Consider the following 26,816-nt stretch of genomic DNA (forward strand, 5'->3'; position numbering starts at 1 on the left):
GTGCCAAGTCCTAACCACTGGACTGCCAGGGAATTCCTGGGGAATTTTAAGAGAATTAAGTTGTATGTGTAGAGAAGGTCTCTGAAAGGCTGTTAACCGTAACCACATAAGGGGCAAGGTACTCCCCCTTTTCATGCTTTAAATCACAAAATAAAATTATCAGCAACCTCAGGGAATCTGGTCTGCCCACTTATAAGTGTCATCACCTCCTGTAAGGGTGTTCCATAACATTTAGCATCACTTATAAAAACAGGTTAATTATGTCTAAGTTTTGATTAATGCACGTAACCCTCTGGACTCTGTAGCCAAATTCAGCAGGTCCTTCTCTGAGCGTCTTTCAGTTCCTAGAATGCACCAAGCTCACTCACCACAGGGCCTTTGCACGGGCTGTGTGCCCTCTGCCTGGACAGCCACTCCCTCTCACCCTCAGCCTCTCCCCAGTCCTTGTTGCAAGACATCGCCCACATTTCTGTTTTCTGTTATTTCACGTGTACTTGTGCCTTCCCTCACGAGGACAGGGATAGGGTCTGCCTTTTCATCACCTTAACACGCTTCACCCCCCCCACCCCCCAGCACACAGCCTGTCACTCAACTCTGATTTAGAGGATGAAGAAACGATTCTTTCCGTTGAAAATTTTAAGCTCCCACAACTAACTAAGGTTTCATTGGCAGGAGGGTGGGGCATCCCCCATCCACCCCCAGCACAAGCTGGCAGGTCAGGCTTCCAGGAGTCATTGCCCAGTGCCTGGCATCTATTTATTGGAACCAGAAAAGAGGAGAAGCAGATAGAGGCCAGAGAGAGAGGATGGTGTCTCCTCTCCGTGGAAGAAGCTAATTCAGGCATAAAGCAGTAACACAAGCTTCCAGAACACCTTTGAACACTCTTGCGGACCGGCTCAACCCACTCCCTCCTTCACCCGGTGGGGGGGGCGCGGCGCCTTTAAGGCTCCCGGAAACGGCCGGCAAGACCGGAAGTGACCCGCTTTAGTGCACCTCTTCACGTGGTGCGGGGGGGAAGTGACGCGCACGGCCCGGGAGCTGCGGACGCGGAGGCCGACGGAGCCGGAGTCACGGACGCCGCGGGGTCTCCGGGACAGGTGACCGGGGGAGGGGGCCGGGAGCGCGCCCGGAGAGGGCGGGGCCTGACGCCCCACGTACAGGGAGCGGGTGCGGGCACGGGCGGGGTAGCGAGCAGCCCGCGGGGGCGGGGTCAGAGTACTCTGCGGGGGGCGGGGACTGGACGCCCACATGGGAAGCTGGAGGGGTACTGGAGAGGCGGGACGTCGGTGGGTGGGCAGGGCCGGGGTGGGCCGGGCTGAGGGCGAGTCCGGAGCGTGGGTGGGCAGCTGGGGGCGGGGCCGAAAAGTAGTGCTTGGGCTGGGAGCGGGGCCAAGTGTTACCCGGGAGGGCTAGGGGCGGGGCCGGGACTCTGGCCGAAAACTCTGGGGGCGGGGCCAGAAAGTTTTCCCTGCCCTGGAAGTGGGTTCTTGAAGTCAGGGGCGGATCCAGGGGCTGACCCAGGGGCTGACCCGAGGGTGAGGGCGGGGCCAAAACAGATGCCGGGGAGCTGGGGACGGGGCCAGGGTGCTGGCAGAGAATGCTGGGGGGTGGAGCCAGAAAGTTTTGCGGGAGCCCGGGGCGCGGCCAGAGTGTGGTGAAGAAGCTAGCCGTTGATCCAGAACCTAGGGGTACCGGGGGGCGGGGTCAGATTTTGACTCGACTAGGCGGGGGCGGAGCCAGGGGGCGTGACCAGAAGATTGGAAGGGCGAATTGGAGGCGGGGCCAGGGTGCGGCTGGCGAGCCGGGGGCGGGGCCGGTGTAATAACGCGAGAAGGAGGGGGCGGGTTTAGGCTGTTGCCTGGGGATCTAGAGGGCGGGGCCAGAGGATTGGCTGGGAAAGTCGGAAGCCGGGGGTGGGGGGATTAATGACGCAAGCATGTGGGCGGGGCCATAGGTTTGGCGGGAAAGGCGGGGCCAGAAAGTTTGCCCTGGCCCGGGGCGGGCCTGTGGCGTTCTCTGCCGGGTGGAGACTGAAGCTTTTACCTAGAAAGCCGCGGGCGGGCGGAGAAGTTTTGTCAGCGCTAGGGCGGGTACAGTTTCCCCTGGGACGTCAAGCCAGACCCAGGAAGTCTCTCCAGTGGGTACCGGGCCTGTTGGCGGAATCTTTGTGGGAGTGCGGGAAGGCAGCGGCACCTTTCTTAGGATGCTGCGGGTGGAGCTAGAACATTCCTGAGTGTAGGGGCAGCAAATAGGAGTGGGGTTCGAACTGTATTGACTGTGGGGTTATAAGACGTTTGTGAAACTCCTGGGAAAGAGGCATATGTAGACTGCTAACGGGGATGTGGGCGGCGCCGGAATGGGCACAGGGGGTTGGGCCTAGAACTTTCTTGTGCAGGTTGGGGCAGGGGCCCTACCTAAGCTCTCCTGGGATAGAGGCCCGGGTTTAAACTCCCAGCACAGAGGTGTGGAGACTGACCTAGAATTTCCGTTTTGAAGGGAGCAGTATGGGATGTTTTCCTAAGTGGTGGGGCGGGACCAGAACTTTTCCAAGGTGGGTGTGATTACATTGTTTTTATGGGAAATGGGTGGGTCCAAAACGTTTCGGAGAGGACTGAGTCTAAACATTTCCAGGTAAGGGGCGGGCTAGCACTTCAAGAAGAAGGTGTGGGAGTGAGGGCTAACGTTACCTTGGAGTGCAGGTGTTTGTGTGCCCGCGTGCAGTGTGTGCGTTAGAGGAGGCCCCGTCATGGGAGAGGAGGAGACAGATTGGGTAGAGTCATTGGCCTTAGTCCTTCTGTTCCCTCTGACCTCAGGAACCCCGAGTGCTGTGTCCAGATTCTGCAGGGAAGGTTTGCTGGGACCCTGGTCCCATCCTGCCAGCGGAATGGTGAGAAGGAAAGTGGGGTCTCTGGGATCTGAGCTTTGGGGCAGGGGCCTTGGGAGGAGGGGACCCAGGTTCCTGACTCTCAGACACCAGATTGAATGGCACTGGGGTGGGTGTAGGTTTTCCTCACTGTCTCTGAACTGTCTACCCCTCTCAGTCGGCCACACTGGATCTGAAATCGAAGGAGGAGAAGGATGCTGAGCTAGATAAGAGGATCGAGGCTCTTCGGCGGAAGAATGAGGCCCTCATCCGGCGCTACCAGGTGCCCTAGCCCCGCCCTGGGAGACCCCATCCCCTCTCCTCCCCGCAGTGAGTTTCCCTCACCTCTCCCTTCCTTAAAACCTTTTCATGACTTTTCATCACTCGGGATAAAAGCCAAAGGCCTTAGCCTGGGATCCCTTCTTTCATTCCATCATTCATTCATTCATTTGTTCACAAGTATTCTCCAGTGTCTTCACTGCACCAGGCCCACTGCTGAGTGGTGCTGGGGAAGCAGCAGTGATGGAGATGGCCCTGGTCCCCGGGCCTCACAGGCCAGTAGGGATCCAGCTGTGGCTTCAGTCAGTGATGACAGAGTGGGCAAGGCTGGGATGGAGGAGTTCAGGGTTCTGTGGGAGCCCAGAGGGGGCTCTTCACCCAGCCCGGGGGATACTAAGGGGGCTTCCTGGAGGAGGGGATTCTGAGACCTAAAAGGTGAGTAGACCATTAGTCAGTCGAAAAGGAAAGCATAACACGTTTTGCACAGAGGGAACAGTTTGTGCAAAAACTTGGAGCTTGAAGTGGGAGGGTCAGTTGGGGGATATTGACCTGGAGTGATCAGCTGGGGCCAGGCCATGCAGGGCCCAGAACACCAGCAGGCTAAGAGTTTGGACTTTTTCCTAAGGACACTGCGGAGCCCTGGAGGGCTCTGAGGGGGAGTGGGGCCAGGTCAGAATGCCTTTTTAGGAAGACCCCTCTGGCTGCTGTGTGGTGGTGGGTGGGAGGAGGGGAGACAAGGAGGAAGCTGGGGCAGGGACTTCAGTGGGGGATGTGGAGAAGAGGTGCCCGGCCTGGAACAGGGCTTTTGGGAGGGACTCAGTGACTGACGGGCCGTGGTGGAGTTAGAGAGGAGAGAGGGTCCAGGACGAGGCCCAGGTCCCTGTCACAGGTGACAGAGTAGGTGGTGGGGCTGTCCCTGAGATGGGATGAGGAGTGGGTTTCACTTATTCATTCTTCATGCGTTCGTTCATTTAAAACAAAAACAAAAACATACTGAGCCTCTGTTGTGTGCCAGGCAGTGTTCTAGGCTCAGGGTATACATCAGTGAACAAAACAGGCAGACGATTAGCAAAATACACATAACGCGGGGTAGTGATGGGGGAGGGGGAGGGGTGAGAGAATGGCAGGGGAGCTGGTCAGGGAAGGCCTTCCTGAGAAGAGGACTTTTGAGCGGAGACCTGAAGGAGGTGAGGGACTGGAGGATCTCTGGGGGAAGAGTGTTCCTGTGGGAGGGAACAGCGGGTGAAAAAGGCCCTGAGGCAGGTTTGAGCCTGGTAGGTTCCAGGAACAGTGAGGAAGTCAGAGTGAGGGGAGAGAGCCGGAGGTGAGTTCATGGTGGTAACGAGACCAGACTCTGTAGGGCCCTGTTGGCTGTGGGGAGGCCTTTGGCTCTGACTCAGAGAAGGGCACACAGGAGGGTTCTGAGCAGGGGAACAGCCTGGTGGAGTTTGAGGGAAGATGCTGAAGTGACCAGCTTTCTTGTCTAGAGCTCCAGAGAGAGGTCTGGGCTGGGGCAGACTTGGGAGAAGTTCAGGGGGCTGTGGGAATCCAGCTGGTACAGAGGACCCCTGACACTCCCTATCTCTGTTGTTTGCTCCTAGGAGATTGAGGAGGACCGTAAAAAAGCTGAACTCGAGGGAGTAGCGGTGACAGCTCCCCGGAAGGGCCGCTCAGTGGAGAAGGAGAATGTGGCAATGGAAATGGTGAGCTCCACGCCGGGGTGGGGACTCGTGAGTACAGGGTGGGGGGGAGGGTGAGAACTAAAGGCCTTCCCAGCTGCCCCAGACCTGTGGGAGCCTTGATCCTGGCAGCTGCCCTCTGGGCCTGGGATGTCCCCGTCTCCCTGCCCCAGTGACTGTACTTTCCCCCCTCCCCCCTTTCCAGGAGAAGAACCTGGGTCCCTCCCGGAGGTCTCCTGGGACCCCTCGGCCCCCAGGGGCCAGCAAGGGAGGCCGGATCCCCCCTCAGCATGGAGGCCGGGCAGGCATGGGCTGGGCAGGCATGGGCCGGGCATCCCGCAGCTGGGAAGACAGTCCCGGGGAGCAGCCTCGAGGAGGAGCTGGGGGCCGTGGCCGGAGGGGTCGGGCCAGGGGGTCCCCTCATCTCTCTGGAACTGGAGATGCCTCAGCTGCCGACCGCAAATCCAAGGTAGGAGCCGAGCAGGGGCTGGAGTCCTCTGGAGAGGCTCCACGTTGTCCTGTTTCTCTTTCTGTTCCTGCTTTCAAACTGATTGTCTCCTTCATCCATCTTTCTCTGCTTCTTTTTCGGCCCCTCTCTTCAGCTCTTTTTCATCTCTTCCCTCCCTCCCTCCCTCCCTCCCTCCGTCCCTCCTTCCCTCCTCCAGGCCAGTGCTTGTAGGTACTCTCCCTGTCTCTTTCTATCTCTCCTGTTTTGCTCTCTGTCTGCTGTGTGCTTGCCCACCCGCCTTTCCTTGCCCGTCTCTCTTTTCTCTTTCTGGTGCTGTCTGGTGGGCTCTGTCCAGTAGCACACACGCGCACGCTTTCTCTTGCATGTGTGCGTACGCACGTGCTCTCTCTGTGTCACTCCCCGGATTTGTTGGTGGGAAACAGTGATGTTCTTACTGTAACTGCTCCCAGTGCCCCACCACGCAGGTTAGCAGAATGGGAGGCTGTCTGGCATGGTGGCTGAGGGGTCAGCCTTCTTCTGTTAGTTCCCTGTCATTGGGCAGCTCACTTCCCCTCTGAGAACTTCCTGGTTCTCACTCTTAAACGGGAATGAAAATCAGGTTTAAAGGTTATTGTAAGCATCATGTGACATCAGACATTGAAACTCTCAGAGTAAGTGCTCAGTGAGTGTTATTTAAGGATGGTTATTATTTGTAGGTGCTAAGCTGTTGTAACTGAAAGACCCCAAAACGCCATGGCTTCAGTCAGATGGAAGTTCATTTCTCTCTTGTATGCTGAGTCCTGGAAATGCCACGTGCTCATCTCAAATTCTGTTACCTTGGAAGGAGAGGAGAATGGATTGTGGGGGTCACCTGGCCATGTGCCGAGTTATTACTGTGGCATTGTTACCGTGCCAGCCATAGTGTGCTGGGGTTCCCACCCCTCTCCCAGGTTCAGAGTTTTGCTAGAAAGATTCACAGCTAAGATTTATTACAGGGAAAGAATACAAAATAAAATCAGCAAAGGGAAAGAAGGGCCCATGGGCTGAAGTCTGGAGGATGCCAGGTGCCAGCTTCCAAGAGTCCTCGCCCAGTGGAGCCACATGGGCTGCACTTCATTCTTCCGTCATTGACAATACGTGTCAGAGGTCATCGACTGGGGACTCATTAGGGACCTAGTGCCCAGGCTTTTTATCCGGGGCTGGTCATATAGGTGCCCTCTGCCTAGTACACGCACAAATTCCAGACCCCAAACGGAAAGCAGGCGGTCAGCACACGCTGTATTTGCACAGACAGTCGAGGTACGTTGAGCCCCTTTATCGGTTGACCGGGGACACACTGAGAGCCAATGCCCAGCTGCCAGCCAGGGGCTGCCATGCACGCAGGCCTAAGAAGAGAGCCTCAGAAGGTGACGGACGCTCGGGTTGAGTGGTTCTTTCTGACACCCTGTGTCTCTCTTTGTCCCCTCCCTCCCCCAACAAGGAGTGGGAGGAGCGGCGCAAGCAGAACATTGAGAAGATGAATGAAGAGATGGAGAAGATTGCAGAGTACGAGCGCAACCAGCGGGTCAGTGCCTCGGGCGGCCCCTGGCGGTGGGGCGGAGCCGCCCGGCGCCGGGAGCCCGCCAACACCCCCCACCTCCGTGTACCCGCAGGAAGGCGTGCTGGAGCCCAACCCAGTGCGGAACTTCCTGGACGACCCCCGGCGACGCAGCGGGCCCCTGGAGGAGCCTGAGCGGGACCGTCGGGAAGGCAGCCGCCGGCACGGGCGCAACTGGGGGGGCCCCGACTTCGAGCGGGTGCGTTGCGGCCTCGAGCAGGAGCGGCAGGTGCGTGCCGGCAGCCGGGGCTCCCGGGGCCACGACATTCCTTCCGGCAGCCAGTCTCTGGGTTCAGGGGTGGAGTGTGTGTGGAGGGCCGGATGCGGCGCAGGGGACACAGAGTAGGGAGAGGCGGCAGCCCTGCACTCAGGCTTCGCCCCCCCCCCCCCCCCCCGCCCAGTGATGGTCGGTTCTTGAGCCAGCACCACACTGTTTTCCTTCCGAAGCTTTCTGGTGTGTTTTGGCGATGTTCTCTCATTACTAACGTTAGTGATATTTACTGGGCCTCTGCCGGGGCCAGGCACTGTTTTGGGTGCTGGGACTAAATCAGTGACCATGTAATAAGATGTCAGGTAATGGCAAGTGTAGAGAAGAAAACTCCAGCCCAGCCGGGTCAGGGGACAGAGGAGAAAGGGATGCTACTAAGAGACAGAGACCTGGGATGGCCTCTCTGAGAAGGTGCCACATGGGCAGATGTGGCTTTGATCTTCTCCACGTGTGACCTTGAGCCGGTGGCTCTACCCCCTCCCCCCAGCTTAGAGGGCCTGGGGGAGGGGGTGTGGCGGGGGAGGGTTGTAGCTGGGTCCTGACTGCCTGTCTGCTGGGGGCAGGGCCGCCGGGCCGGCCTGGGTGGCGCTGGGGACATGACGCTCTCTATGACGGGCCGAGAGCGGTCCGAGTACCTGCGCTGGAAGCAGGAGCGGGAGAAGATCGACCAGGAGCGGCTGCAGCGGCACCGCAAGCCCACCGGCCAGTGGCGGAGGGAGTGGGATGCTGAGAAGACTGATGGCATGTGAGTCTCCACCCTGCCTCTTCTGTTTGGCTTCTCGACCTCGGCCCTGACTTCTGACTCCTTTGCCTGTCTCTGGTTTCTCACCCTGTGTATCAGTTAGCAGTTGCTAGGTGATGCTGCGTAACCACCACCAAATCTCAGGGACACATGAAAGCATTTCTTTCTCACGTGTTCACAGGTCTCCTGGGTTGGGCTGATCCAGGCTGGACTTGAAGCTGTGGGTCTACCTGGGTGTGCCTTCCCTTCAGGCTCCCTGGGGACGTGCTGGCCTTGGCACTGGCAGATGTGCAGGAGGGAGAGTGGTCACGCTTCCCTATTCTGATAGCCATCAGACCCTGCATTGCTGTGGCAGGAACTTAAACTCTGCCCACTCTAGTGGGTGGTACTGCAGTGGCTACATGGCCAAGGGCACAGATGTGAATTCTCACACAGGGAGGGCATGAAGAGTTACTTATAGTGATTACACCTCTGCATCCTCCCTTCATCCCTCTAACCTGTTCCCCACCAACCCAAACTCCTTATCCCGGTGGCATTATTATCCTCAGGTCTGACTCTGTCCCCTTTTGGGTCCCAGGAAACATCCCGTTAGTCAAACTGAAAGCAAAGGCATCATCCACAGGAGCACTGACTTCCACAGCGAAGACAGAGAGGTTCTGGAAGAGCCGCCAACGGCAGTCTTAAGGTCAACAGCTGTAGTTTTTACATCATCCTGTATCCTCTGCCGTGGCGCTGGCTGAAGAAAGAGGATCTTGTCTGTGTGCCTGGCGGTCAGAGCATTTATTTTTGGATTGTGAGCCAAGCCTGTGCCAGCATGAGAAATGTTTTGCACAGATACGGTAGCTGATCTTTCTAAGGTGTAGACAGGTGGGGCTTTTGGGGAGATGTTCTCAGGCTTAAGACTGAGAAAGTAATTGTTTTCCTCTTACGTCCTCAGAGCAGCCAGCAGCAAGTCTCACTACTGCACATGTGCAATGATTTCATGAGCAAACGTTTATTGAGTCCCTCCTATGTGTCTTGGAAGGTTCTAGGTGATGGGGATATAGCCGTGAGGAAAATGCTTCTGTCTTCATGGAACTTAGAGTCCAGTGGGAAAGATGGGCAATGAATAGAGCTCATGTCAGATGCTGAAGATTAATCAAGCAGAGCGTGGAGAGGGTTGGAGGCTGCTGTTCTGGACTTAGATAATATATGTAATAATATGTGATTAGGAAGTTTAGGAAAGCCTCCAGACTGAGGGCTGAAGGAGGTTAGGGGGTGAGTCGCTGAGAGATCTGAGGAAGAGCAAAGGCCCTGAGGCAGGAGCTCCATGTGGTAGGAGAACTTGCTTAGCTGGGGAGGTGAGAGAGTGACAGGAAATGAGGCCGGACAGGGAGCTGGGGATCATGTACTTCCCAAATTTTTGTTCACGGGCGGGCAGGCTGTCAAATACTGAATTTTTTTCTTCTGTATTTGTCACTATGATGTCAAATTTGCCCCTTGCCTTTCACCTGGTCCTGTCCTCCTTTTAGTCAGTGACATTCCTCACCTCTGCCTGCTTCTGGTTGACCACCTTGCCGTCTGTGATCTTGATTTCTGACCCTGGCCCCCATCTCTCCCCCTAATCTCTTCCCACCCTCCTGTTCGCCCTGTGCCCCCAGCTGCCTGCTCACCCCCTTTCTCTTTCCCCAGGTTCAAGGATGGCCCAGCCGTGGCCCTGGAACCATCCCACCGCTATGGTGAGTGGGAGTCCTTGGCGGGGTGAGGCAGCTGGCTGGGCCGGGGCCAGGGGAGGGGTGGGCGTGGTTTGTGCCATGCCCTCCACCCCCAACTTCCCCTGGGTTCTGTTGCAGATGACCAGGCCTGGGCCCGGCCTCCCAAGCCCCCCACTTTCAGGGAATTCCTGTCCCAGCACAAAACTGAGGTCAGCCGTAGAAAGAGGAAGAGCGGCCGACCTCAGGCCAAGGCAGCCCCCCGTGCCTACAGGTGGGGGCACCCCTTCCCCTTGCATGTGCACCAGCGGGGCTGTGTGGCTCTACCCCTGGCCATTCTCTGGCTTGTGTGTGGGAGGGTGTGTCTATCTGTCCTGTCTTGGCCCTGCCTGCCTCGGGCACTCGTCTCCCTGTGGGTCAGGAACTTGGTTTTGGGGGTGTTGGGGCCTGGCTCTCCACTTTGCCCTCATCTGTCCTCTCCTCCCCTCCCATCCGAGTCCTCTTCTGCCACTTGGCCCTCCTCCATCTGTCTGTCCCTGACGGACACGCCCACCATTTCCTCCTCCTGGGTGCTCCAGCGTGCCAGCTCCCCCCACCCAGCTGAATGTTGCAGCTCTGTCTCTGGGGGGGCGCTGGGGGTGGGGAGCCCTTCCTCTTTCCACCTGGGCTTCACCCCATTCCTCTGTTCCCTCCAGTGACCACGATGACCGCTGGGAGACGCAGGAGGCAGTGTCCGCAGCCCCTGAGCCCACACAGCCCTCTACCCCTGAGGAGGCGCCCATGCAGGTAGGGTGGCGTGTCATCTCTGGCAGGTGGTGTGAGAATGCCCAGGGCCCACACCCTCTCCCCGACCTGCCTTGTGTTTCTCACAGCTGCCCGAGAGCCCGGCCCCTACCCATCAGCCTCCTGAGGACGAGGACGAGGGTGAGGAGGGCGAGGGCCAGGAGGGCGAGGGTGACGACGGGGAGGCCGAGGAGTGGGAAGACATGAGTGAGGATGCGGAGGAGGAAGAGGTCGAGGAAGAAGAGGCTGATGAGGAGGGAGAAGAACCAGCCCGGGACCACCGGCCCCACGAGCCTGAGCCCAGCGGGAGCCCCAGCGGGAGCCCCAGCGGAAGCCCCAGCGGGAGCCCCAGCGGAAGCCCCAGCGGGGAACATGGCGACGAAGAGCCCGCCAGGCCGGAGGAGCCCCTGCCACTCCCCCAGGCCCCTGCCACGCCTTCCAGCCCCTTCTCGCCCACCGGGGGCCACCAGCCTGTGTCCGACTGGGGTGAAGAGATGGAGCTGAATTCTCCCCGGACCGCCCATCCGGCTGACGCCCTCTCTCCGGGTGAGGCCTGGCCTTTTGGAAATGCATGAAGCTGGCTGCTTGTGTGTGTGCTTGAGGGGTACATGGGGGACCCTCAGGCTCAGCCCCAGGACCCCGTGTGTCCCACCGCCCTGGTGGCTAGGGAGGATGGGCCATGCCTGCCTCTGGAATGCCCACCCCCAGATCCTGCCCTTCTGCGAGCTATTCAGAGTGTCCTCCCCAATAAAGAGTTCACTTTCTCCAATGACCCTCCCCACGTGTGTCCTTGAACCCCCCCTCACTCCCCAAGGGCCTTCTGTCTTGGGTGGGGGGATACTTGGAGGGGAAGGGGCTTGACTGGGCCTCCTCCTCCTCCAGGAGGTGACCAGCCAGCCCCTGCCTCCTTGAAGAGTGGGCCCAGCCTCCCAAGAACCCAGAAAGCTGAAGAGGAGGAGTCTGAGACAGCTCCAGGTGGGGGAGCGGCTGTGCGGTGGCCTTCTTCCTTCCGCTTCCTCTTGGGTTGAGGGGAAGAGGGTTTGGGGGGAGTAGAACGGGGTGGAGTGGGTCTCCACCATGGGTGTGGGGAGCAGCTGGACGGGGGTGGGATTACGCTGCTGGGAAAGGTGGGCGTGAAGGGGGTGGGGCTAAAGGAAGGACTTCCCCCGGGTCGAGCCGCTAGGAACTGAGTGTGTATGGGGTTTGCGGGTGAGAAGGTGGAGCCAGGATGGGATTAGGATTTAGAGGCCCATCCCAGGGGTTCTGGAAAGTAATCTAAAAATAAGGGGGTGGGCTAGGTTCAGGGAGAGGAGCTAAGGGCAGGATTAGAAATTTAAGTAGGTCATAAATAAGAATGGGGAGGGGCAGAGTAATAGATTTAGCTGTGGGCGGGATTAGAGTTTTGAGGTGTAAATTAGTAAATTGGGGTAAATTAGAATAGAAATAGGTAAGATAGTGGGGTAAAAAAATTGGGGTAAAATAGAATGTTGGGGCCAGCGGACCTGGAGCCAGAGGCCAACCCTGTCTCCACCTCCAGCGGGTGGAAGCCAGATTGTGAACCACGGACCTCCCCCAGGAGTGGGATTAGGATTTCGGGGCAGAGCCAAGGAAGGTCTGGTTAGGACTCAGGAGGTGGGCAAGGGAAGTGAAGGGTAGGTCCTGTAGGGCAGGCGTGATAGAGGTTGGCTTAGGCCCGTGGTGGGGTGGGCCCGCGATCCGAGAGGACGGAGTTTATGGTGGTGGCTGAGTTCGGGGTGCCCAAGCGCTTTGCCTTTGGGTCACGTGACTGCGATCTCGTTATATCAGATTATGTATTCGATTGTAAACAGGGTACTGCTGGGGTGGGTGTTGCTGCGTGGGTCCACTCCGAGGATTAAAGGAGTCTGAGACTCGTAAACCGCTTAACGCGGGGTGGGCGGCAGCCAGGCTCAGTGGGGCAGAGGGGCGGGGCTAGAGCGTCCCGGGTCCGGCGGTAGGGGTGCAGGGGTTACTGCTGCCCTCCAGTGACCACCCCTTCTCTTTCCAGAGGCGGACCCTGAGGGCCAGGAGACGGCGGAGATCACCGACTTCCAGAGGGTGCGTTTCTGCAAAGTGGTGGCGGCCGCTTCGCCACCGGGGGCCGCCCGCTGACCGCGCCCGCTGACAGTGGCCTCTGCGCTCTGCACTAACCTCCTGCCGCCTCGCTCCTCTGTCCTCTGCTTCCGCCACACTCCAGCCAGGAGAGGGTTAAATGTAAGGGGGGAGGAGCCAGGGATAGTGAACTGGGTTGGGCCAGGGCAGTAGTCCCGTCTCACAAATGGGCGCTGTGGCACCGGGGTGGCTGAGACGTCCCCGAGTTACCGCCTTATGGAGGCCATGGGGGTCTAGGTGCCAGTTCCCGGGCCGTTTTCCGCTTCCAGGAGCTTACATCTGGGGCATGGCGAATAGCCGGTGACTCCTGAAGGACTTGATTTCCTCGGCCGCCAGCCCAGTCCCTATTAAACGCAGTGCTTCCGCTAACCTTTGAACTGTGTTGCTGGCGGGGGCAGGCTGGGTTGCTGAGCTTGGCGGGCTTTTTCGTGGCGGAAGAGGCGGGAGGAAGGGGGTCTTTCTTCCTCCACCCCCCCTGATACGTCTTCCCTCCCCCCCTCCCACAGGCCTCCCCGAATTCCTGAAGACGCTGCTGGGAGGGGACTGAAGCTTCCCCGCCTTGATGGGGAGGGGGAGGCAGGAGGGGCTTAGTCTGGATCTCCGGGCTGTGCTCTCTCGTCCCCGGAGCCCACTCTGGACCCCATGGTTTTAGAGAGGGAGAAATTGAGGGTGGTGGGGGAGGAGATGGGGAGGGGGCGTGATTGGTGTGTGGGGCGGATCTGGAGCTTCGGGTTGTGAGCTTAGACCTCAGGACACAAAGTATGGAGAAGGAGGCACGTCCCGTGAGGGGGCGTGGTTAGGGTGACTGGGTGGGGCCAGAATTCTGGTGTATGGAGTTAAACCATGGGACGGAGGATGTTAGGATGTGGGATGGAACCACGAGAGCAGGTTTAGATGGGAATCCGTTATGCCGGTGTGGGGCGCAGCCAGCGGCGGAGGGCGTGGTTTAGAATGGGGTGCGCAAACTAGTGGAGAAAGGTGGTGGAGCCTGGACCGAAGATGGGTGAGGGTAAGGGGAGAAGAGGGTGGGATCGAAAGTTGGAGTAGAGTTTAGCTTGGAGAAACGCAAGTTACAACTGGGGCGGGACTGCGGCTAAGGAAGGGCGGGACTTAAAAGGCCTGAGCTTGGCAAGGGAGTGGTGGAGCTAGATGCCTGGAAGGAGTCCGAGTTCCGAAAGGGGACGGGGTTAGGGCGCAGGGAGGAGGACAGAAAAGGGAGAGCGGAGCTAAGCGCCGGTACAGGTATAACATCTGCCTGGCCAGCCTGGCGGGTGTCGGCTGAGCCGAGACTTAACGTTTGAGAAAAATCGAGGTATTGCGTGCTTGGGGCGGGCCCGGAGCCAGGTGGGGGCGGGGTCAGACGCTGTGATTAAGCCTTAGGTTGATGATGGTTGGCCGGAGGCTGAGGAGGGGGCGGGCTTAGGACGCGGAGGAAGCCCGCCCGCGCGGAGGCGTGACCACGATGGCGGGGGCGGGGTTGGACGAGGGAGTGTTAGAGCGCGAAGGCGGTCCTCCGGAGGGGGCGGGCCCAAGGGGCGGGTCCTGTGTGGGCTGTGGCGCTGGGCCGAGTGGGCTGCGGGGATGCGGGGCACGAGCTGCGTGGGTGGCGGCGGCGAGAGCCCGGGTGGCGCGGGGCTGAGCGAAGGCCCGCGGGGCCGCTGGCTGCGCCTGGCTCCTGTCTGCGCCTACTTTCTCTGCGTGTCGTTGGCTGCCGTGCTGCTCGCTGTCTATTACGGTCTCATCTGGGTTCCCACGCGGCCCCCTGCGGCCCCAGCCGGCCCGCCGCCCAGCGCGCAGTCCTCTCCCTGCGGCGCCCGCGCGGGTGCTCTACCTGCCTCGGTGCCCGCCGCTGCGTCGGTCTCTTGTCTCCTGGGAGCCCCTGGCGGGCCGCGACCCCACCTCGAGCTGCCGCACAGCCGCCGCCGCCGCCGCCACAGCGACCCCAGCCGCCGCCCGAGCCGCCAGACGCCGGGGGAGACGCCGGAGGCCGCGGGGGGCGAGGACCCGGGTAACCCTCCTTTTCACCCAAGATGGACCGCCGGCCCTCGAGAGCCCGGCGCCCCCGCCGCGGATGCGCCGTTCCCGGATTGGGGTCTGGCTCCCTCTTCATGACATCGTGTAGCGTCTCCGGAGCCGTCATCCTGAAGAATGGGGGGCGAAGAGGGTCTGGCTCTGGGCCTCGCCCCTCGCAGCTTCTCCGCCGTCAGGCCGGTCCTCCACCATCTGGCCGACCGCAAACTGATCTTTGCCTCCTGACCCTCCCTCTTTAGGATTCTGAGTACAGAGTCTTCAGCCCGCCCCCCTTCTCCCTGAATCTCCGTATCCATCTTCCACCTGCAATAAACTCAGCCCCAGCTGCCTCGTGCTGTGTTTGTCGTGTTGTCTACAGAGGTGCCGCCCCTCTCAAGTTTGTGAGGGCAAGTCCTTCCTGGCATCTGATCTTCGTTTCTCTCCCTAGGTGGGCTGTGTGGGTTCTCCCCTTCCCTCGGGGGGCCCTTTTCTTCTTCCATTGGTATCATGTATTTTCTGGGTTGGGGTGAGGAGAAGAGGCTTGTCGGCAACAGGGTAGTTGAAGGTTAGGCAGTGTGAAGGACTTCGCAGTTTTTTGCATGCTTGGGGCAGAAGTCAAGTTCCTCTGGAGGGGAGCAAAGGGTCCGGCCTCCTGTTACAGCACAGGAGATGAGAGATGGGATGATATCAGCAAGAGCTGGGTTTCTGGGAGCTGTGATTCGTATAATTATAATGTCGGGGACAGAGGCTAGGTCACCTGGAGATGTAAGGGTGCTGCTGGGAGAGAATGAGGCCTTCTTCCTGGGTTCTGAGAGATGAGCATGGATAGGGGTGGTGGTAGAGCTTCTCTGCCCCTCTGGAAATCACAGAGGAAGTTATCAAAGCACGCTGCTGCCTTTGAAGATTAGTACAACCTCTCTGGTCTGCAATGCTGCTTGCAAACCAAGGTAGAGAAACTCCAGTCCTGCTAAAAGAGTCAGAGGTGGTCGAGTCCATTTTCCCATCCCGACTACTAAGGCCTAGCTCTGGGCAGGGCGTTGGACCCTACAAGCAGGAAGTGGTTTCCTGTCCAACTACCTCCCTTGAACCGGAGACTTCCCCAGGATGGTGAAGCTGAGCCTCTTTCCTAGACTGGGACATCTGTGGATATATACCTGGCTAGGAATGTCAATCCGTTGACCTCCTCTGCTTCCTCTACCCCTCCAGCACCATTTCCCAGAGGGTGTCTCCAGAGTGAATGGAACTCAGGCAGCCAGCACCTTTTTCCAGTTAGCGTAGATGGTGGTTAGGGGCACTGACCTTGGGCCAAGACACCCAGTTTCAAATCCTAGCTTCCTCTCACTAGCTGTGTGACTTTGGGCCGGTAACTCAACCTCTTTGGTCCTGTAAAACGAAGATGATCATAGTATTTATCTCATGAAGTTTTCTCTGAGGATTAAAGAAGCTGGTGATTTGAAGCCCACAGAACAGTATATGTTCTTTCTCTCCACCCACCTCTGTCCCTTGGGGTTTTAAAAACCATAGCTTGGATCTCAAGGAATATCCAGTCAGCCCAGAGCCCTGGACACCAGCCAATGGTGAGTTAGAGGGAGGGACTCCATCTCTGTTCCCACTGGCCCCCTTCTCTCTAGTTCTCAACTCACTTCTCCCAACCCGTTTTCCTGCTCTCTTGGTTTCTCGTCTGTGTGTCTCCCTCACCACTGTCTCCTCTTCCCCTTTCCTCTTTGTCTCTCAATCTTTGTGTGTCTCTGTCTCTCTGTCTGATGTCTGTCAATATTATCTCTGTTTCTATCCCTCACTCTGTTCTGACTCGCTCGCCTCAGCTCTCTCTCTATTTCATCCCGCTTCCTCACTTTTCTCCCCCCCATCTTGATCCAACCCCCGCTTCTCATTTTTCCCCTAGTTCAGCCTCCCTCACTCCGCTGTCTCCTCACCCCCCTCTTTTGTGTGTTTCTTTTCCCTTCTCTCTTCCTGTTTTTCGCAGGCTCTCTTTTGGTCGCTGTCTCTTGATCTTTCATTTAACAAATATTTATGCAGCACTTACTATGTGCCAGGCCTTATTTTAAGCACTGGGGACACAGCAGGGAACAAAACAGGCAGAAATTTCTGCTCTCAATGGGGCTGACATATCAGTGAAGAGACGGACAAGAAATATAGATGAATAACTTAAGTATATGTTATTACTATCAGGTAGTAATAAGCACAAAGGAGAAAAATAATCAGGGCATAGGGGATAGGGAGTGATGAAGTTGCTGGTTACTGGCTAGAAGCCTAAGAGAAGTGAGGGCAGGACATGCAGATCTTGGGAGAAGAGTGCTCCAGGAATCAGGAACAGCAAGTGCAAAGGCCCTGAGGCTGAAGGTGCTTGGCTTGTTCAAGGAACAGCAAAGAGGTCAGTGTGGCTGGAGCAGAGTGAATGAGAGGGAGGGCAGGAGAAGGTTGGGGGAGAGAGAATGGGGGTAATTTGTGCAGGGCCCCATGGGACAGGGTGAGGACTTTTACTTTGATTGAGGTGGGGAAGTGGGAGGCTTCTGAGCCCGACATAGGTGTTAACAGGACCCTCCGACTGCCACGTGGGGAATGAACTGCAGGGAACGGGGGTGCAAGCTGGGAGCCCAGTAAGGAGACTACAGCCGTGATTCAGGTGACGGACGATAGCGGCTAGACCAGGGTGGTGATGGAGAGGCAAGGAGAGGTGGGTGGTCAAATTTGTGTGTATGAAATACCCATGGCATATAAGTTACTATTTTAACCATTCTGAAGTGGACAGTCACCACCATCCATCAGTCTGACAGCTGTGAAAGGAGAGAGGGAAAGAAGGACTGGGTCAGAGGAGCCTTTGGCTGTACGTCTGTGGGGTGGGGGTGGGGTGTGTGTGTCTCTGGGACGGTCTTTGAGCAAAGGTTGCCCATCAGAGGACTCCTGGGTGGGGCTGCAGTGGGCTGGCACTAGTACCCACTGTGTTCTCTCATTGGGAGCTGCCCAAGGGAGGCGCGGCCTTGGCACCAATGAGGTGGAGCTGTCAGACAGCTGTGCTGTTAGCAGCGGGATCTCTTAGAGGGAGATCTGAGCAGCGCCATTCCATGGCCACCACAGGGATCTAACTGTTTCTAGTTCTTTCTGGCCTCATCCCCAAGCGGCTTCACCTGGTGCCCACAGATCCAGGAACCTGTGAGCCCCTCATTCCCATCCTAAAGAGAGAGGGAGGCCTAGTTCCCTACTGATGAGCCAAAAGGCTTGTCTTCAGTCTGATTGGATCAGCTTGGGTCACATGACAACCCCGGAACCAATGCCTGTGCCAGGAGGGTTAGACCAATCAGGACCTACTGCTGGATCTGGCCAAAGCCGGCAGACTTGACAAATCCTCAGCCAAACTGCAAGGACTGGGGCTACCAGGAGGGGGCGCTAAAGAGCCGCAGTCCTCCAGGATCCTGCCGTTCTCCCCCACGTCCAAGTTGAAGTCGAAAATTTACAACAATCAGAGCAGGAGTATGGGTAGATGACGTGTGAAAGGCCTGCCGATAGAATCCCCTATCCCTTATCCGTAATTCCGAATTCCAAAAAGCTCTGACAACCAAAAAAAGAGTTTCTTCAGGGGGTCATTTTGGCCCAGTCTCACATGGCGGCAAGTCAGCTAATATGCGTTCTTAACACTATTTATCTCCGTTGGTGTGAATTTTCACACATTTTGCTCAAATATATTAACATGTCTGATGGAGCAGGGTCTGCTTCAATCCCCTGGGAGCATTACATAATATATGGCATTCGCTCAGAATTACCTTTCTAAAATTGGAACAGTTCTGAGTTCTGAAACGCATCTGTCCCCAAAGACTTCAGCTAAGGGATTGTGGACCTCTAATTGGGCACGCTGCCAAACCTAGATTCATCTTAATTATTTGTTCAACATTTATTTAATGGCTTTGGGAAGAAACTCATTTTCCATTACGATCTTTTTTTAAAAATAGAGAATGAGTTCATTTACTAAATCCCTTTTGTTAACGATATGCTATTTTAGTGTGTGTGTCTGTGCATGTGAAAGTGTGTCTGTGTATGACTATGTGAGTGTGTCCATGTGTGAAGCTGTGTCTGTATGTGTGTGAAAGTATTTCTGTGTGTGTACATATGGGGGTCTGTGGAGAGATGGTGTGTGTGAGTGTGTGTTTGATCTTGTCTGCGTGTCTGTGACTGTGTGTGTTTGTGAGCATCTAGTTATGTCTGTATGTAATTTTGTGTGTGTGCATGTGACCGTGGATCTCCGTGTGAATGTCTGTGTGTATGTGTGTGAATGTGCAGGAGAGGAGACATGGTTCACGGTTTAAAGTTAATATGCTGAAATAAAATCCTCATTTCTCGCGACCATCTCTGCTTCTGTCTTAGAATTTCAGCGAACTCCACAAAATGACTCAAATTTTGCGCTGTCAAGCAATACCTTATACTTCCACTAGAGGTCGCCTGTCCACCTGGGCCAGAAGAAACTAATTCCTGGGAGTTTGTAGATCCTTGCAGAGAAGTGCCAGGGACAGCTAGCTCAGGCTTGCCTCAGCTGCACATAGAGCAGCAGTTCTCAAACTTACTGGTCTCAGGATTCGTTTACACCCTTAAAAATTCTTGAGAACCCAAAGAGTTTTTTTGTATGTGTGTTATATTTATCGATATTTAAGCATTAAGGGGCTTCCCTGGTGGTCCAGTGCGTAAGACTCTGCACTCCCAATGCAGGGGGCCAGGGTCCGATCCCTGGTCGGGGAACTAGAGCCTGCATGCGTGCTGCAACTAAAAGCCCGCATGCCTCAGTGAAGATCCCGCATGTCGCAACTAAGACCTGACACAGCCTAAATAAATATTTTAAAAATATATATTTAAGTATTAAGATGGAGAAGTTAAAAATTATTTAGTAAGTCTTTTAAAAATAACCATGATAAATCCATGGCGTTTCTGCAACGGTTTTATTGTGGTAAAATGTACATAACATAAAATTTACCATTTTAACCATTTTTAAGTATACAGTTGAGGGCTTCCCTGGTGGCGCAGTGGTTAAGAATCCGCCTGCCAATGCAGGGGATATGGGTTCGAGTCCTGGTCCAGGAAGATCCCACATGCCCTGGAGCAACTAAGCCTGTGAGCCACAACTACTGAGCCCACATGCTGCAACTACTGAAGCCCGTGCGCATAGAGCCCATGCTCCACAACAAGAGAAACCACTGCAATGAGAAGCCCGCGCACCACAACGAAGAGGAGCCCCCGCTCCCCGCAACTAGAGAAAGCCCGCACGCAGCAACGAAGACCCAACGCAACCAAAAATAAATAAATAATTAAAAAAAAATGTATACAGTTCAGAGGCATTACGTAAATTCACATTGTTGTGCAACCATTATGACCACTCATTTCCAGCATTTCTTTTTATCTTCCCAAACTGAAACTCTACTCACTAAACAATAATTCCTCATCACCCCCACACCAGGTAATCTCTATTCTACTTTAGGTCTCTATGAATTTGCCTATTCTATGTACCTCATGTAAATGGAATCATACAGCATTTGTTCTTTTGTGCCTGTCTCATTTCACTTAGCATCATGTTTTCAAAGTTTATTCATGTTGTAGCATGTGTCAGAATTTCCTTCCTTTTTAAGGTTGGGTAATATTTCATTGCACACAGATACCCCATTTTGTTTATTCATGTGTTGATGGACATTTTGAAACATTGCATTTAAACATAAATAACATTTTAAATGAGAAATGCTATATTTTCCAAAATAAAAAAATTTAATGGCATTATTTTACATTTCTGAGAATAAGTAATGTCCAGTTCAAGAGAAGACAACTGGATTTTCAGAGTTGCTTTTTCACTTGATCTGTTGCAATATCACAAGTCACCTGGCCTCTGGAAAATTCTGGGTGAAGTCCAGCCAAGTCATGGGAAATCCTGAGAGTGGGCTTTTCCAGCCTGTTAACCGCCAACCACTCTACCCTGAAACTTATGTGGTTGTAAAACCGCCTTTAGCCTTCCATGTCATCTGCATTTAACATCTGGTCTGGGTACAATTACTTATGATTTTGCCAGTGTCATCTTGCTATGTGATCCATGGATCATAAATAAAATAAAAATAATCTGGTGGTCATACAGTCACACTGCAACTATGTAATGCTGATGAGTCTGTGGATATACTGCTGGTAATGTATCAATTCACTATAGTTGGGTAACAAACAATCAAAACCTGTGTGTGATGTACACATATTGTAACCAAAAGTGTGGTCCAGCTGCTCACAGCTCAAAAGCCAATAAAAAGGCAAGGTTGGGGGCAAGGAAAGTTTTCTTTACTTTGGTTGCCGGCAACCAGTGGTGGGGCGGGGAGGGTGGACACATGTTCAAAGGCTGACTTTCCCCCCGCCCCGACAATCAGGAGGCAAGAGCTTTTATAGACAGAGGGAGGGGGCTCCATGCAGAAACAACACAATCAGCTCTGACCGTCGTCATGAAATTGGTCATCAGTGGTCTGATTAGCATCATCTTGATTGTTTTAAGTACAGTTCATCTTCAGTTCCAGGGTCGGTTTGTTCCCATTTCCTTGAGGCCAGTTCTCAGAATTGTGGCAGCTTATGTCATGGCTACACTCTGGTCATCATGTAGTTAACTTCTTCCACTTGCTGGGGTTTTCAGTATCAGACAGCTCACAGGATAGGCTCAGAATATTATCTATAGCCCTTGAGAAGGAACTAAAGGTCCTTGACCATGCTTAATGACTAAACTATTATTATTATTTAGTCTTGTTGGACTGATTTCCTCTGTTTCTTCATTTTCTCACTTCTCTGATTAAACTTATTCTTGGGCTAACATTTTTCCACAGACGAAAGGCAGGTGGAGGACATGTGGAGGGGGAGGGACCTTAGGGTCTTGCTCCGTTTCAATATGAACATTTATTTAGCTCATGCTGAGAGTCACCTAGCTGATTGTGGCTGGATAGCTCTACTCATCTTGGCTGGGCCATCCCATATGTCTGGGGTCGTCTGGGGCATGATTGATTGGGGCTGGGCATGGCGGGCTGCCTCGCTGATCTTGACTGGGCTGCCTCAGGTGTTTGTGGATGGGCTGATCTTGGCTGGCCTTGGCTGGTGCATTCAATGCTTGGGACCAGCGGTCTATCCCAGGATCTCTCCTGTTGATGGCAGAGGTGTGAACTTAACTATACAGGTACATGTCAAGCCTCTGTTTGTGTTCTGTGTACCATCATACTATTGGCCAAACAAGTCACACGGCCAAGCCCAATATAAAGGGATGGAAGTATTATACATTCCTTCCAAGGAGATGAGGTGGATGGAGTGAAGACTTCTGAAGAGTAATCCAATCTGCTACAGGTGGTCATGTCCCAACCTAGGCCACCATGTGGGGGGAGGGGGGGTTGGGGAAAGGACCTGGACGTTGTGTTCAAACCTGAACCTGAGAACCAAAGTATGAGCATCCAGTAAGGGTGATACGAACAGCATGAATATTAATATTGTGCCTCAGAGAGGTTAAATAGTAATTTGCAGAGCAGTGAGTGTGTGTGTTGGGGGGATGAGTGGGTGGGAAGATGAAAATCCAGGCCATCTGACTCTGAACTGTTTCATTTCACCGTTTATTTTGCTCCTTAGCCCAAACCATATGGAGAGCCCACGTGCAGACATTCTGGTTTAAAATCCTGGCTGTGCTCCCACTTGACAGCCAGAATCAACTGTCAGTCATGTGAGTAAGCCCCCTGGGACATCCAGCCAGCCAAGCCTTCAGATGAGTGCAGCCCCAGCCAGCATCCGACTGGCCAAGGGAAAATTAAAAATATGGTCAAGCGTGGACTAGTTCTTAGAATTTGCAGGCTGAAGTGGTACATATTCCTTCTTCTCATGTTTCACTGGGCAGGGAAAGTCACATGGCCCCGCCAAACCTCCAATAGGTGGAACCCTACCATGTGCCCAGGAGAGCCACAGTATTTGAGACCGTCTCTAATGACTGTCACAAATCGGTTGTTTCCTGCTCTGAACCACGAGTCACACATTCTGCAGATCCTCTGTGAAAGACACCATTTTTGACTAGAAATTGGGCTTGCTTTCTCTTTATAACAGAATAGAATCACCATTGCCCACTAGTGTCACAAGTAAAAAGTGGCCACAAATCTCCCCACTTACGCCCTTTGCATTTGACTTTGTAGCTCCTCCTTTCAAGGGGTAACATCAGTTTCCCCACCCCTTGAATTTGGGCTAGCCTTGACCAATAGAATGTGGCAGATGTGATGTTGTGTTAGTTCTGAGTCTAGGTCTTGAGAGTCTTTGTGTCTTCCGTTTGCTTCCTTGGAAAGTTTCCACTGCCATGGGAATAAGCCTGGGCTAACCTGCTGGAGGATGAGAGCCTGCACCAAGAAGACCACAGGCACCCATCCAACTCCCGGAAACAGGGCCACCTACCCAACCCACAGCTGACTTCAGATGCATGGGTTAGGTCATCCAAGACCAAAAGAACCATTCAGCTGACCCATGGATCTGTGAGCAACAAGAAAAGTTATTGTTTTAAACCATTAATATTGGGAGATATTTGTTACATAGCTGTCTTTGTCCATTTGGGCTTCTGTAACAAATTACCATAGACTGGGTGGCTTAAACAACAAATATTTATTTCTTATAGTTCTGGAGGCTGGGAAGTCCAGGTTCAAGATGCCAACAGATTCTGTGTCTGGTGAGAGATTACTCCCTGGTTTGTAGACAGCTGCCTTCTTGCTGTGTCCTCACATGGCAGAAAGAGTCAGAGAGCTCTCTGGGGTCTCTTTTATAAAGGCACTAATCCTGTTCATGAGAGCTCCACTCTCATCACCTAATCACCCCAAAGGCCCTACCTCCTAATTCCATCACATTCGGGATTATGTTTCAACCTACGAATTTTGGAGGGGACAAAAACATTCAGTCTGTAACAAGAGCCATAGTTAACTGATACACCACGGGTTCTTCATTTCTTCTCTTAGTGTGACAATAAAGGTCTTGGAACATTTTAGCACTTTGTCAGCCAGTCCTCTTTCAGAACATTGTTCAGAGGATGAGAAATCTTTTTGTTGTCTGTCCCCACTGCCCAGGAAGCCTGGGGCTCAGGACTGTGGATGATTTCTACTTTCTGGCAGAGGATGGGAGCAATGATGGTAAACCCCTAGGAAGTGCTTGGCACTGAGTTGGATAGGGAACAAGGAGAGAGTGTTTCTTGTTATCTATTCTGTTTTCTGATGTCCTAAAATTCCCACTTTACTGTGATAAAAATAATCAAAGTGTGGTTTTCGTCAAGAGAGAAGAGGCAGCTGTAATTCTGGCTGTCAGATTGATAGACAGAAACAGCAGATGTTGTAAGGAAATGGAGAAGAGGGAGAGACAGGAAAAATGAGACAAGGAAAGACCTGGGAGTTGGATAATATGTGGGTTTGGGAAATGGAAATGGAGATTGAGATAAAGACCAAACGGAGATGAAGTCGCTGGAATTCTGAGAGGTGTAAACTGAGAAACACCTAGACAGGTGTGTCGGGGGTCCCCAAGACAACTCTCAGGTTTAGAGACTTACTAGAAGGGCTCGCAGAACTCAGAAAGGCTGTCATAATCATGTTTATGGTATATTACAGTAAAAGGCTAGAGATTAAAATCGGCAAAGGTAAAAGGTGCACAGGGCAGAATCCAGGAGAGACCAGGCACAAGCTTCCAGGGGTCCCTCCCAGTGGAGTCATAGGACAGTACTTATTTCTTTCCAGTACGTCATGTGATGACACGCATGGAGTACTACCAATCAGGTAGCTCACCTGAGCCTCCATGTCCAGGGTTTTCATTGGGGGTCAGTCACATAGGCATGAAGAACCCAGGGACCATTATTCTGTCTACCACACTGTACAATGGAAAGTTAGAAAGAAAAAGGTATAAACTCCTGGTACCTGCAATGACATGATGAAACTCCAGAGCATTTTACTGAGTGAAAGAAGCCGGGTCAAAAAAGAGAAAATCTTCATACTATGTGTTTCCATCAGTATGAAGTTCTAGAAAATATAAAGTAATGTATAGTGACAGGAAGATCAGTGGTTTCCTGAAAATGAAGGTGGAGGGAGCGAGAGATAGATTACAAAAAGCCACAGAGAAACTTCTGGGTATTATGGAAATGTTAGTTAAATTGATTGTAGTGATGGTTTCACATACATATTTCTTTTTAAAAATAATTTCTTCATTTAATTTATTTATTTTTGGCTGCATTGGGTCTTTGTTGCTGCGTGCAGGCTTTCTCTAGTTGCGGTGAGCGGGCGCTACTCTTCATTGCGGTGCGCAGGCTTTTCATTGCAGTGGCTTCTTTTGTTGCGGAGCATGGGCTGTAGGTGCGTGGGCTCCGTAGTTGTGGCGCACGGGCTTTGTTGTTCCGCGGCATGTGGGATCTTCCTGGACCAGGGCTCGAACCTATGTTCCCTGCATTGGCAGGTGGATTCATAACCACTGCGCCACCAGGGAAGCCCCAGCACTTTGTATCTTAATCTGTTCAGGTTATTGTGAAATGCTTAGAACAGCCCCTGGTACCAGGCAATGGTTTGATGAGCGTTGGCTATTATTATTATTATTATTGCTGGTGGTGTTGTTTTCCGCCAGCCTTTGAGAGGCCCTCTCCTTGACGCATCCTTCAGAGTTTTCCTCCCAGTCTCCCCGTGGTGCTTACTGCCACCTCCTGTGTCTCAAATTCCACAGTGCCGAAAGTTCTGGTGAGCCAGTCTAGCCAGGATCAGAAGCCTGTGTGGACCTGCTGCTGTTAATTCACAACATCTTGCCTCAGAAGCCACTGTGCCCACAGCTGAGAGCCTTGGCATGGATTGCTAACATCTGACTGGCTCTGGGCTTCCTGTGGTTGCTGGCAGGCTGGTGGCTGACCACAGCTATACCTCCTTGGGGTGTGGTAGCTGCAGCCCCCTACTCAGTCCTGCCCCTCCACATGGGGTCAGCTCTGAACGGTCCTAGGGACTTGAGGTCACAAAACCACGAGTCTATATGCCACTTGGTCACAATCCTTTTCTGCTTTCTCTTTCCGTTGCGTAAATTTTAAGCCTCTCAGGGCTACTTTAAAAAAAAAAAACAAGCTGGGACTTCCCTGGTGGTCCAGTGGGTAAGACTCCGTGCTCGCAATGCAGGGGGCCCTGGTTCGATCCCTGATCGGGGAACTAGATCTCGCATGCTTGCTGCAAACTAAGAGTTCTCATGCCGCAACTAAGACCCGGCGCAGCCAAAATAATAAATAGTAAAAGAAAAACCTTTCATTGAAATATAGGACACAGACAGAAAAGTTCACAAACCATAAAGGGGCAGCTTAAGGAATTTTCACAGTTGAATGTCTCTGTGGGACCAACAACCTGATCGAGAAAAAGAATGTTTCTAGCCCCCAGATTCCTCTCTGCCCCAGTGCCCCTTACCATGTCTACCCCTCGAAAATAACCTATATCCTGGATTATGACACCAAAGCCTAGTTTTGTCTGCTGTGGACCTCATGTAAACAGAATTATACAGTATGTACACATCAGTGTCTGGCTTCTTTCATGCAACGAAATCACTCTGAGATTCAGCCATGTTGTTTGTTGCATGTATTAGTTTTCTTCTTTTCTTTTCTTTTCTTTTGGCCACCCTGTGTGGCATGCAGGACCTTAGTTCCCTGACCAGGGATCGAATCCGCACGCCCTGCATTGGGAGCATGAAGTTTTAACCACTGGAATGCCAGGGAAGTCCCCTAGTTTTTTTTTTTTTTTTTTTTTTTTTGCGGTACGCGAGCCTCTCACTGCTGTGGCCTCTCCCGTTGCGGAACACAGGCTCCGGACGTGCAGGCTCAGTGGCCATGGCTCACGGGCCCAGCCGCTCCGCGGCATGTGGGATCCTCCTGGACCAGGGCACGAACCCGTGTCCCCTGCATCGGCAGGCGGACTCCCAACCACTGCGCCACCAGGGAAGCCCTTCTCCTAGTTTTTTTAAATATTAGTTTTTGTATTCTTCTCTGCTGCTATATAGTATTCCATTGTATGAATGTACAATGTATTTATCCATTCTACAGCCGATTGGATACTTTTAGATTGGATTCCAGTTGTTGGTTATTATGAATAAAGCTTCTATGAACACTCTAGTACATTATTTTGCTGGACACATGTTGGGTTCTCTATCAGGTAAATACCTAGTAGTGGGATTGCTGGGTCATAGGTTAGGTGTGTATCTAGTTTTAGTAAATGCCATGTTTCTTAAATTAAAGCAGCCCTTCCTGATGCTGATCTGACCTCTGTCCTCTAGGATGTATTTTCCCATTTGCCCACTGGAATAGAGTT

At 53.7% G+C, this 26,816-nt stretch overlaps 2 protein-coding genes across 12 annotated transcripts; both read left to right on the top strand.

Moving 5' to 3' along the window:
- Positions 1-1,011: 1,011 nt before the first annotated feature.
- CCDC9 (coiled-coil domain containing 9) lies at positions 1,012-13,133 on the top strand. 11 transcript variants are annotated; one of them, XM_027079982.1, is made up of 17 exons: positions 1,012-1,097; positions 2,814-2,887; positions 3,042-3,146; positions 4,744-4,845; positions 5,027-5,290; positions 6,750-6,833; positions 6,922-7,095; positions 7,698-7,879; positions 8,454-8,561; positions 9,548-9,594; positions 9,709-9,841; positions 10,263-10,353; positions 10,440-10,896; positions 11,233-11,325; positions 11,888-11,982; positions 12,377-12,426; positions 12,987-13,097. In XM_027079982.1, the coding sequence occupies exons 2-17, from the start codon at positions 2,885-2,887 to the stop codon at positions 13,069-13,071; spliced, it is 2,073 nt and encodes a 690-aa protein (XP_026935783.1). In that variant the 5' UTR covers positions 1,012-1,097; positions 2,814-2,884; the 3' UTR covers positions 13,072-13,097. The 11 variants fall into 11 exon arrangements, with proteins under 11 accessions (XP_026935783.1, XP_026935784.1, XP_026935785.1 ...); XM_027079983.1 differs by lacking the exon at positions 1,012-1,097 and adding an exon at positions 1,983-2,137; XM_027079984.1 differs by lacking the exon at positions 1,012-1,097 and adding an exon at positions 2,149-2,551.
- An 898-nt stretch (positions 13,134-14,031) lies between these two features.
- INAFM1 (InaF motif containing 1) lies at positions 14,032-14,845 on the top strand. The gene has a single exon (XM_027079990.1). The coding sequence runs from the start codon at positions 14,062-14,064 to the stop codon at positions 14,590-14,592; it is 531 nt and encodes a 176-aa protein (XP_026935791.1). The 5' UTR covers positions 14,032-14,061; the 3' UTR covers positions 14,593-14,845.
- The last annotated feature ends 11,971 nt before the right edge of the window (positions 14,846-26,816 follow it).

This window comes from Aethalodelphis obliquidens, unplaced genomic scaffold (assembly GCF_003676395.1).
Source record: "Aethalodelphis obliquidens isolate GAN/ISIS:26980383/991018 unplaced genomic scaffold, ASM367639v1 scaffold43, whole genome shotgun sequence".
NCBI lineage: Eukaryota > Metazoa > Chordata > Mammalia > Artiodactyla > Delphinidae > Aethalodelphis > Aethalodelphis obliquidens.